General features: G+C 38.3%; 1 protein-coding gene across 1 annotated transcript; it reads left to right on the top strand.

Annotated features, from left to right (window-relative positions):
* Window positions 1-7,987: 7,987 nt before the first annotated feature.
* On the top strand, window positions 7,988-12,422 carry HSPA5 (heat shock protein family A (Hsp70) member 5). The gene is made up of 9 exons (XM_006187719.3): window positions 7,988-8,130; window positions 8,213-8,432; window positions 8,531-8,762; window positions 9,181-9,318; window positions 9,653-9,765; window positions 9,860-10,250; window positions 10,368-10,605; window positions 10,920-11,087; window positions 11,516-12,422. Exons 2-9 carry the CDS (start codon window positions 8,311-8,313, stop codon window positions 12,076-12,078), a joined length of 1,965 nt encoding a protein of 654 aa, XP_006187781.1. The 5' UTR covers window positions 7,988-8,130; window positions 8,213-8,310; the 3' UTR covers window positions 12,079-12,422.
* Window positions 12,423-12,695: the final 273 nt, after the last annotated feature.

Genomic DNA, 12,695 nt, shown 5'->3' with positions numbered 1-12,695 from the left:
ATCAGAGATCATCTAGTCCAATACCCACATTCATCTGAATTTGGAGGCTGTTCCTCAAGAGATCCTAATTTAAAAATACATGCCCCTGGGAAAAGCAACATTAAGTTATGGATTTATACATAGGAAAGAAATATGGCAGTTAATTGAGAGTAAACCATACCAGGAAGACAAACAGGGCTATATCCAGAAAGAAATAAAGATTAAGAAGAGAGAGAACAAGATGGAAGAGGAAAAAACAAGGACTTCATCTATGATGCAATTTTATGAATTTGGCACACAGTTTGGGAAATAAATTAGTTTGAAGCAGTAGTACACAGTTGGCTGTAGAAAGCTACAGCCTGTTCAGAGATTAATCTTAGTGTCTCATCTGAAAGAGTCAATTCAATTATAAACTAGGTGATAAATAAATATAGCAATAACATGGATAGAAACCAGTACAACAGAGAATTCATAATTTTACTATGAATGAACTCTGAGACTGTGTTTTCAAGTGTAAAGCAGAGATGTCACCAACCCTATCTAGCCTGTCTGGTTGTTATGAGGATAAAACCAAAGGATGCAGGTCAAAGCTTTTTACCATAAAAGCAAAACACAAATGTTATACTTTGACATAGTTCAAACTAAAACAGCAAGCAAACATTCTGTGCTAAAGGCTAACTTAGCCATTTTTCATTTACATTTAATTTTCTAGAATTTAATTTCAATCCAACAAGTAATATAGGAATTCATTCTTGTTCTTAAAAAATGTATACAATACAAACAAGTCAAAAGTTCCTCTTGATTCCCATCCTATTCCACCCAGAAGGAGCTACTCTTGTCAATTTGATAGGTATCTGCCTAAATTTTTGGTGGGGGTGAGGGTGGTTGTTTAATACAAATAGAATCACATTGTACATACTGTTCCATGTTCTGTAACTTGTTTTTCTCATGTAATAATAAATCCTGGGCATCTTTTCATATCTATACATAAAAATCTACCTCATTGTTTTGAACCTTGCACAATATTTCCATAATATAGTCTACCCTAATTTAGCACCCCCTATTGATGGACATTTAGGTTAACTCATTATATTTTGAACAATAAAAAATATGTGAATTAACTATATGTTATTTCTTTTTTTAAAACATTTTTATTGAGTTATAGTCATTTTACAATGTTGCATCAATTTCCAGTGTAGAGCCCAACTTTTCAGTTATAGATGAACATACATATATTCATTGTCACATTTTTTTTCGCTGTGAGCTACCACAAGATCTTGCACACACTTCCCTGTGCTACTATATGTTATTTACTAATGGGAAAATTTTTTTAAAGCTCTGGAAAATCCAGAAAGACAGACATGGAGGCTGTCTTATACACAGGTGGCAGAAAGTATCCTTCATAAAATCTTTTTTGCACTTAAAACAGTCCAACTGAAAGTAAAGGACTCCAATCATAGCCATACTCCATGCTCTGGGCCCTTGGTTGTCCTGCACTGGCCCCCACTGGCAGGTTCAGAAATAGTTATGCTTAGAGGTCGATTTACTATGAAGCTGATGGAGCTTATGATTCAAGAAAATGTAATCACATAGTCATATGGTTTTGTAATATTTTCCAAGGAATTTTAAATTATCAGCTTAACTGAAGACAACAGATAAAAGCCTAAAATTTGAGAATACTAGAAATGAGGATAGTGATGCCTGTAGAACAGGGTCATAAATCATGCAACTCATACTTCAGCCCAATGAAATCTACTATAAAACTTGTTTTTTTACTAGTGTGAGGGATGTCCAGACTGTTATGAGTTGTAATGTTAATGCAACATAAAAATTTGGAGGGTTATATGTATTTAATGCATGACTAATTATATGAAATATCTTTAATTGTACCTTACATCATTCACTGACAACTTTTTTTGTTCTCTTGTATTAGTCTTAGTTTTAAGTTCTTAGAATTTTCCAAGGTTGGTAAACAGATTCTTCTTTAATAGCAAGAAAGTGTAGACAAAAAATAACATACTTATAATTTACATACTTTTTGAAAAACATATTCAGTTTTAATGATTACATAATATTTCATCATACTGATAAGTCAAAACTTGTCATTTCAAAATGGAAGCTGATTACTCCTGTTAACAATTTTTTAAATGCTAAATTCATGCAAATTTAAAAAAATTCTAGAATATAGAAATAAGTTAAATAGAAATTTAAGACTTTATAAAGATTATTTTAAAAATAAATATGTATAGTCTTATCATACCATTAAGTTGCTTTTTTTACTTAATAAAAGTTTGTTTTGCTAACTTGACAAGCTAATTCTAAGATTTATATGGAAATACAAAATGTGAAGACTAGCCAGACACTCCTTGGCTCTCTGTATCCACAGTTCTACATCCACAAATTCAATCAATTTCAAATTGTGTAGTATTACACTATTTACTATTGAAAACAACCCAGGCTATAAGTGGACCCATGCAGTTCGAACTTATGTTGTTCAAGGGCCAACTGTATATAGCTACAGAAATTAAGACAGATGCTAACAAATATACTAATATGAAAAATGGTGCTGGGACAACTGAGTATCCATGTGGAAAAAAATTATTTTTACTCACACTACATACAACTCACATATACAAAAACATAAATTCCAAGTGAATTATGTAGATCTAAAAGAAACAGTTTAAAAAAATAAGTTTTTAGCAGATAATTAAAAAGAATGTCTTCTTGATCTCAGGATAAGGAAAGATTTCTTAACCAAGACAAAAAAAGCACAATCATAAAAGAAAAAACTGTAAGTTTTGTTTGTCAAATATCTGCTCATCAAAAATAGCATTAAGTTCTATAACTTGATTTTGGTGATGGTTACAGGAATCTATACATAAAACTGTATAGAACTATATACAAACATACACACACATGCAGGCTAAAAAGATGGTGAAAACTGAATGTGATGTGTACTCTAGTTGAAAATAGTGTACCAATGTCAATTTCCTAGTTTTTCCAACTATATAAGATGTCACTATTAGAGAAAATTGAGTGAAGGTACATGGGATTCTACTGTTTTTGTAACTTTCTGCAAGTCTGCACTGCTTTCAAAAGTAAAAGGTTTTTAAAAGCACCAGTAAAGGAATAAAAGCAAATGCTACAGAGTGGAGAGAAGATACTTGCAATACATATAACTGAAAAAATGACTTATATTTAGAATATAAATGACTAACTAATTACAAAATAAGAAACTCAACAGAGAAATTGGCAACTTCACAAAAGAAGAAATTAAAATAGCCAATAAAAATATGAAAAAGTACACAACTCCATTTGTGATCAGGGAAATTAAAATTAAAACCACAATGAGAAGCCAGGACATGGCCCAGACTGTCAAATAAAGAGTTTGTATCAAATGTTGACAAACATGTGAACACCTGGAACTCTGATGATACTGTACATTTGAAGAGCAGTTTGACATGATTTTCTAAAGCTGAAGATATTTAAACCTTTTGATCCATAAATTCTAATCCTGGTCATAGACCATAGAGGAGTTCATGTATGTGCATACCAAGAAACATGGAGAAGAATGTCCATAGCAGCATTGTTCATAATAGACAAAACACTAAATACAACATAAATTGTGATATCTTGGGATATTATGCAGTTGATAACGAATGAATTAGAGCTATACATAACAATAAGGATAAAACTTCAAAACAATATTGAGAGAAAGAAGTCAGACACAAAAGTATACATACTCTTGGATTCCATTTACATCAAGTAAAAAAAAAAAACAAACAGGTGACACTAAATCATGGTGTTTGAGGAGGTATATTTCCGTGTTTTAATTCTAAAGAATATAACAATAAAGAAAAATAACTTTTTAATGGAGGGGATTTTGATCAGCTTAGGGGGGAAATGAAGACTTCTGGGTACTAACAACATTCTATTTCTTGATCTGGATATTGACTGACTAGGGATTCACCTTCTGCTTTTTCATTAAACTGTACATTTGTATTTTCTGTATTCACGTTGTAATTTATAATAAAAAAGTTTAAAATATGTAAAACACCCAGCTCATAGTACATACTCAATTAAGGGCACCTACTATTGACATTTAAAAAAAAGAGGTAGCTGATTTGTAACAATCTCCAAGAAATACAGCTAAAGTGGATAAAGAAACAGAACCATGTGTATAGTATGCTCCACCACTGGTTTTAAAACAGGGACACACACACGCCATATGAATAAAACATCTCTAGAAGGCCACATAAGAAAGTGGTGACAAGTGGTTACATTCACTAGTGTACAGTAACAGGGCTGGGGACTGGATGGCAGGCAGAATTATTTTCATTGCATTGCATACTGTATATTGTACCCTTTGATATTCATACCATGTACAAATATTTCCTATTTTACAAATTTAGAAATTTAAGACCTGTATCAAATATTACCAAATTCTATAGAGGTAGTTCTTCATCCTTAGCAGCTTATTTTACTTCAAAGGAAACTTAGGACAGAAGAAAAATAAATACTAACATTTTATATATAAAATTAAAATGCTTTACAATTAATCAAACGCCTTAATCGTAACAATAGCCTTGTGATGGGGCAGAATTTTATCCATTTTACAGACTAGTAAACAGAGCATCGTGGGGGATTAAGTGACTTGCCTTAAGTCACAGCTAGTTAAGTGACAGAACTGGAACTCATAAGAGTTTTTATGCCTGCAAACCTCATGGTCTTTCCTTTATCACACTGACACAGCATGCCCTTCTAAATGCCTTCCACCAAAAAATCATGTGAAGAAGAGAAAATGCACTATTTGATACTTTTTATTTGTGTGAGGAAGGTTCTTTATTAAGTATTAAATTCACTTTTAAAAAGTAAAGACAAATAAAGAAACTTATTGAATAGAACACAACTTTCAGAAGTACTGAAAAACCCTTCATGATTTATACCTTGTATTGCTCCCAGCTCAGGTGTTATGGAGATACTTTTCTTTTATTCCCATGTTGTTTAATGAATTTTGAGGAATTACTCCCAGTTTCTTAATAAAAAAAAGACATATATGTGGCCAATATAAGAGAGCAGTTAGATGCAGCACTTTTAAAAGCATTTCCAAAAAACCTTTGTCAAATTCAGTGCAATCACCAAACTTATTATCTCCCATTGAAAGAAATCTTAAAAACTGACTCCCAAGTGGTGGTTTTCTTGAATAACTTCTAAAATTTCTTACAGTATATTTACATAATAAGTAATAGCATCACCACCATTCTACAGCTTTTACATACAGTATCCCATTTGATCTTTGAAACAAGTCACTAAGACAGAAATCCCTGACATTCAGTAGATGAAGAAACTGAGGCTCTGTGAGGTTGGTTTTTTCCAAGGTGTGTGGCCCTATCTCCCAGCTGAATATTCTCTCTAACAAAGCATATGGAAAATTCTCAATTATCAGGGTCTAAACATTCAACTTGTCAATTACATACGCCTTTCCCTTTTCCTTTTCCTGCTTGCTCTATGCCTTTAACTCTCTTTCAGAAAGGAAGATTTAGGAGCTAAATGACACCCAATCCTAATCAGTCCTAACTCTGCTTCATGTTCTGAGATCAGATGGGAAATAGAAACCTATTTTCTTACTCATAAGAGCACAAGTGAAATGAACTGGTCTAATTTACTGGATAAAATCTACACTTGTCTATCACCCATTACCAAAATATACACAAACTAGTGATATATCATAGCCTATATCCATTAAAAACAGAGCTACTACTCTATATCCTAAAACAAAATATAAGTCTTATAAACCTGAAGCTCAGGGTGACATCCTAGATTACAGAAATTAAAAATTAAACTGCTGCGGCTCAAATCCTGGCTCCATATCTCAGCTGTGTGTTCTTCTGGGCAGGTTTCTTTATCTCTTGGAGCTTCAGATTCCTTAGCCCTAAAATCGGGGTTAAAAAAATGCTTTCATAAGGATTGAAAGACATAATGCACTTAAAGCATTTAGCATAGTGTCTTGCACTTATTTAAATATTGATAACTTGGCACTGATATTATTATCGGCATTTAACATTCAGCACACTAGATCTGTGCACCTTCCCATTCAATCCATAAATGACTGCACTTTAGAATATACTATAATATACACACTTTAGAATATACTATATATACAATATACCCAATATACTTGGTTTTTAAAAAGATACCACAAACACCAATATACTCAACTCCCTTTAGAAGTTAGCCAAATATCAGTTTTCTAAATCTTAGAAAAAGGAGAGTTGCAAAGGTTATTCCAATCAAGGGCGAGGCCGAAATTGAGAGCTGTTTTTAATGGATATGGACTATGATATATCAGAAAATTTGCTTGGAATGATACATTGCTGTAACATGGCAGAATGGTAATATCTATCTTGATAATGGACTGATGTAACTTGAAGAAGGGTTAGTGTTACTGCAGTGTTACAAACCCTGTTGAAAGACATGGATGATGCAACTTCTATAGTAAGAATGGAGTCAACTCTGAGTCACCAGTGTAACCTTTGAGGAGCACTAAAGGAGAAAGGAAAATTCTTGAGTAGTGACTCTTAGGTTCAGCATCTTAGTCAACAGTATGTAAGATGTTTCAGTGCTATTTGGACACAATATTGCACATACCAATGAACCTCAATAAACCATTTAGTGGAAAAAATACTGGCGTCATCAGTTCCTAACTATGACAAGTTCCAATTTTCTGTAAATATCTCAAAATATTTTGTATCAGGCCTTCGGCTTGTCTATAGAAGATCCTCCAAAACAATTTTTTAATGAAATGAACTTAATTTTTTTAAATTGCTAACAGCTTTAGGTACAGAGTCAAGATAACTTGAGTATCAATTGTAACTCCATCACTCATCAGCTCTGACTTTAAGATAGTTATTTAATCTGTTTCAGTCTCAATTTTTCTCATCTGGAAAATGGGAAATGCCAAGTATTAAGCCGTAAGGACCGAATGACACAGGAAACAATAATGCTTGGCATATAGTAAGCCTGAAATAATAGTAGCCTCTATATTTTTTGCTATAGGATGATGTTATCATACGTCTTTGTCTACCAAATACGTTTAAGTACAGTCAGACCTTTTCCAGGAGGAGTGAAGATAGAAAGGTATCAATAAAGAATGAGAAAGGCTTGTAAATGATAACCTGAGCCACAAAAGGAAACGATGGGCAGGGGAGAAGACAAGACAAGCTAGAAAAATGATACATCCCAGGGTGCGAGCGATGGCATTAGTAAGCTCTTAATAAGTAGGGAGAGGGATGCCACAGTGGGGAGAGGGACTCAGGGCTAGGACTCGATTACTTTGGCCAGGCCTGTCCTGCTACTTACCGTGGGGCAGGGGAACGTGGAGCGGCCTGGTATAGACAAGGATTGCGGGGCAGGGGTGCCGGGGCGACATAACTGACTAGGAGAAGCCATGATTCGCGACGACAATGCCCAGAGCAGGCCCCAGCTCGAAGGCTGCGGCCGGGTGAGCAACAAAAGATTCTGGGGCTTGGAAACTCTAGTACCCATAGTGGCTACCAAGGGCAGAGAAATTTGTTCTGTGATCACAGCACCTATGCTGACACCGGCCTGCCTGACACAGGATGAAGGCTGAGAGGAGAAAGAAAAAGAGGCAAGGGACGGAGAAGGGGCAGGCAGGCGGGTAGCGGAAAAGCAAGGGACTCAACTCCCAGCACCTCGGGGGAAATCACGCACGCTGGACTGACTCCGGCCCCTCGGAGCCCAGCGTGAGGGCGGGTCCTCAGCGATTACCGGCGGAAACTGCCTCGAGGTGAGAGGTCGAGCCATGGACAGGCAGATGCTAAACCAATGAGGCCAGCGCACGGGGCGGATGTTTCCTCCCATTGGTGGCCGTTGGGCGCGTCCAGCAGCCAATGAGTCAGCTTGAGGGGCGTAGCGGTGACGTTAGTTGCGGAGGAGGCCGCTTCGAATCCGCGGCGGCCAGCTTGGTGGTCTGGACCAATCAGCGGCCTCCAACGAGCAGCACCTTCTCCAATCGGCGGCCTCCACGACGGGGCTGGGGGGAGGGTATATAAGTGGAGTCGACGACGGCGCGGTAGACGCTGACCCACACATCACAGACATAGCGACTTAGTCTTTTTGTGCGTGTGAGAGGTAAGCGCCGTGGCCTGCCTTTTCTGACCTGCCCTTTGCCCAATCTTCTGCTCCTCCTGACCCCGGGTTCTGTCGCCCTCAGCTCGATAACCTCGGTGCGCTCCCGTGCTGCGGCCTGTGACTGGTTTGTCTGCGAAGTCCTACCTGCCTGCTGACTGACTGGCCTAGAGCGCCGCCAAGATGAAGCTCTCCCTGGTGGCTGCGGTGCTGCTGCTGCTCGGCGCGGCGCTGGCCGAGGAGGAGGACAAGAAAGAGGATGTAGGCACGGTGGTCGGTATCGACCTGGGCACCACCTACTCCTGGTAAGCGGGGTTTGTGGAAACTGGGAGAATGGGGCGTGGCTTCCTGGGCTGCAGTGAGCATCGCGGTGCTGATTTCTTCCGATCGGTTTTAACGCCAGCGTGGGGGTGTTCAAGAACGGCCGCGTGGAGATCATCGCCAACGATCAGGGCAACCGCATCACGCCGTCTTACGTGGCCTTCACTCCTGAAGGGGAGCGTCTGATCGGCGATGCAGCCAAGAACCAACTCACCTCCAATCCTGAGAACACGGTCTTCGACGCCAAGCGGCTCATTGGTCGGACGTGGAACGACCCGTCTGTGCAGCAGGACATCAAGTTCTTGCCTTTCAAGGTGCGACCGGGGTTTTCTCACGAGATAAATTGGGTAGTGCTGGTTGAAGTATTTAGAAGTAAGAAGTTATTGAAGGACAGTGTAGAGACCACCAAAAAGGATGCAGACGTGGTGTCTATATAATAAGGTTTATTTAATGCTGTTAGTGTGTTACAGAACTTAAGACAGTAAGGATGGCAAAGGAATTTCACACATTAACTACTCTGTCCACAATAGTTTAGAATTAAGAGACTGATGAAAACTGAAGAGGTTTGTAATTGTAAGGGACCTGTACTCCTTAAGTATTTCTGCTCAGTATTCAGCTCCAAAGACCAAAGTAAGCCAAACTATATGGGAGGAAATGGGTCTCAGACAATCCTCTTTTAAAGTTTGAGATGTCATTGCTAGTATGTCTGAAAATAGTTATTCTTTAAAATAGGTGGTTGAAAAGAAAACTAAACCATACATTCAAGTTGATATTGGAGGTGGACAAACAAAGACATTTGCTCCTGAAGAAATTTCTGCCATGGTTCTCACTAAAATGAAGGAAACTGCTGAGGCTTATTTGGGAAAGAAGGTAAGTATTTCTAGAACGATGTCGAGAAGTTTTATTATTACTATTCTGAATTGATTGTGATATATAGATGCCTTCATCGTTTTAATAAATTGAAACTGAATGACATCCATGTGTATCAGTTTTAGTTACTTGTGCGCTTTTCTGAAGGCCAAACAAAATACTAGGGACTTTTTATGTGTATATTACTCAATGCTTGCAAATTCATGGGTTTGAAATTATATATTATACCCACCTTAAAAATAAGCTGGCTTAGAAACTAAAGTGATGGTTTGACTTAAATAAGGGTTAAACCGTGTGATAAAATACATTTAATTACCTTTTCTTATTTTTTTAGGTTACTCATGCAGTTGTTACTGTACCTGCCTATTTCAACGATGCCCAACGCCAGGCAACCAAAGACGCTGGAACTATTGCTGGATTGAATGTTATGAGGATCATCAATGAGCCGTAAGTGTTAAATTCAAAAGTTTTTGGCATATTTGCCAAATGGGGAAATGTAAACTTAACTAAACTTTTTTCTTCTTTCTCATCCTCTTAACAGTACAGCAGCTGCTATTGCTTATGGCCTGGATAAGAGGGAAGGGGAGAAGAACATCCTGGTGTTTGACCTGGGTGGTGGAACCTTTGATGTGTCTCTTCTCACCATTGATAATGGTGTCTTTGAAGTCGTGGCCACTAATGGAGATACTCATCTGGGTGGAGAAGACTTTGACCAGCGTGTCATGGAGCACTTCATCAAGCTTTACAAAAAAAAGACTGGCAAAGATGTGCGGAAAGACAACAGAGCTGTGCAGAAACTCCGGCGTGAGGTAGAGAAGGCGAAACGGGCCCTGTCTTCTCAACATCAAGCAAGAATCGAAATTGAGTCCTTCTATGAAGGAGAGGACTTCTCTGAAACCTTGACTCGGGCCAAATTTGAAGAGCTAAACATGGTATGGTTTTTGTTTTTTGCCTTGCTAAATCTCTGAGTTTGGGACAATGCATTTAGGTATTTCGACTCTATCTGGGTGTGACAGGCATCATCACAATAATTGTGTTTCTTATTCTAGGACCTGTTCCGTTCTACCATGAAGCCTGTCCAGAAAGTGCTGGAAGATTCTGATTTAAAGAAGTCTGATATTGATGAAATTGTTCTTGTTGGTGGCTCTACTCGAATCCCAAAGATTCAACAACTGGTTAAAGAGTTCTTCAATGGCAAGGAGCCATCCCGTGGCATTAACCCAGATGAGGCTGTAGCGTATGGTGCTGCTGTCCAGGCTGGTGTACTCTCTGGTGATCAAGATACAGGTCAGTCAGTGTCACAGCATCTTCCACAGTGCTTCAGTAGCTTGATGGGAAGAGTATGATTAGCTGTTGCTTTAGAAAGCAATAGAATATGAGCAAAGAGGGCGCAGAGCTAGTAAAGGATACAGTGAGGACAAGACCTGATACAGTCTCAAGATCCTTTAACAACTGTGTTTAATTGACTGCTTCTAAATTGGTTTTGCATAGAACCTAACCAAATGGCAAGATGAAGATCAAGTTACACTGTTCATGGGGAGACTGGTATTGCTGCTATGACTCCTGAATTAGAACTTACCTTGATTAACTTACCTTTGTAGGTGATCTGGTACTGCTTGATGTGTGTCCCCTTACACTTGGTATTGAAACCGTGGGAGGTGTCATGACCAAACTGATTCCAAGGAACACTGTGGTGCCCACCAAGAAGTCTCAGATCTTTTCTACAGCATCTGATAATCAGCCGACTGTTACCATCAAGGTCTATGAAGGTAATTGCTTACATTTGTTAATAACATAGTATGTAGTTGAAGAGCATGACTTCTTTTAATATACTCTTGAAATGATTAGGGAAAGAAATACCTGCTGTTTTCAGGTAGGGTTCCCTAATTTAAAAAGTGTTGAGTTTGGTAGAGCTAGTATTAAAATCCATTTCTTTACTTAGCTATCTGGCTCTCTTTCCCGTTAAAAATATGTTCTGAACTGGCTTCTGGAATATAAGAACAAGAAAAGATTTCATACTGCTGTAGAGTACCTGGTAACTTAACTCACTGCTCCCTACAGACCCAGTACTGACCCACCTCTAGCCTGATAGAGTGCCCTTGCCACTACAGGCTCTAACAGACTGAAATGTAGGGATCCAGATGTACTAATATTTGTCAGTAACAACTCAACAAGTTTTTTTGTGTATGACTTCTAGGTGAACGACCCCTGACGAAAGACAATCACCTTCTGGGAACTTTTGATCTGACTGGAATTCCTCCTGCTCCCCGTGGGGTCCCACAGATCGAAGTCACCTTTGAGATAGATGTGAATGGCATTCTTCGAGTGACAGCTGAAGACAAAGGTACAGGCAACAAAAATAAGATCACGATTACCAATGACCAAAATCGCCTGACACCTGAAGAAATTGAAAGGATGGTTAATGATGCTGAGAAGTTTGCTGAGGAAGACAAAAAGCTCAAGGAGCGCATTGACACCAGAAATGAATTGGAAAGCTATGCCTACTCTCTAAAGAATCAGATTGGAGATAAAGAAAAGCTGGGAGGTAAACTTTCTTCCGAAGATAAGGAGACCATGGAAAAAGCCGTGGAGGAAAAGATTGAGTGGTTAGAAAGTCACCAAGATGCTGACATTGAAGATTTCAAAGCTAAAAAGAAGGAGCTAGAAGAAATTGTTCAGCCAATTATCAGCAAACTCTATGGAAGTGCAGGCCCTCCCCCAACTGGTGATGAGGAACCAGCAGACAAAGATGAGTTGTAACGCTGCTCTGCTAGTGCTGTAATATTGTAAATACTGGACTCAGGAACTTTCGTTAGGAGAAAATTGAGAGAACTTACGTCTCGAATGTAATTGGAATCTTCACCTTGGAGTGGAGTTGAAAATGCTATAGCCCAAGTGGCTGTTTACTGCTTTTCATTAGCAGTTGCTCACATGTCTTGGGGTGGGGGGAGAGGAGGAATTGGCTATCATCAAAATGGGTAAAAAAGCTGGGTTAGGGCGTGTGTTCACCTTGAAAATGTTCTATTTAACAATTGGGTCATGTGCATCTGGTGTAGGAACTTTTTTCTACCATAAGTGATACCAATAAATGTTTGTTATTTACACTGGTCTAATTTTTGTGATATGCTTCTAATTAGGTCAGTCACTTATTCTGTTGGAAGTGTTTTGAGGTAAGGAAACATTTTTATTCAGTCATTTCAGGAAAACTGTCTAACTTAATCCAATTTAAGAAAAGGAGTGGGAGGTTCATCTATATCCTTAACTAGGCAAGGGCCAGTTCACCATGCCCGAAGGTGGAGTTTTCCTGAACATAATTGAAATTTCCTATTTCCCTTTATCTTTTTGAAATCTTCTGGTGGCTTTTTATTACTAATGAT

The sequence above is a fragment of the Camelus ferus genome, chromosome 4 (genome assembly GCF_009834535.1).
Source record: "Camelus ferus isolate YT-003-E chromosome 4, BCGSAC_Cfer_1.0, whole genome shotgun sequence".
NCBI classification, from domain to species: Eukaryota; Metazoa; Chordata; class Mammalia; order Artiodactyla; family Camelidae; genus Camelus; species Camelus ferus.
This window is presented reverse-complemented; position numbering and strand designations above follow the sequence as displayed.

Excerpts from the sequence above, each read along its gene's own strand:
- HSPA5 (XM_006187719.3), top strand. The coding sequence starts at position 8,311 with ATGAAGCTCTCCCTGGTGGCTGCGGTGCTGCTGCTGCTCGGCGCGGCG. Across the intron at positions 9,766-9,859 it reads ATGAGGATCATCAATGAGCC|TACAGCAGCTGCTATTGCTT; the intron begins GTAAGTGTTAAA and ends TCCTCTTAACAG. Across the intron at positions 11,088-11,515 it reads TACCATCAAGGTCTATGAAG|GTGAACGACCCCTGACGAAA; the intron begins GTAATTGCTTAC and ends TATGACTTCTAG.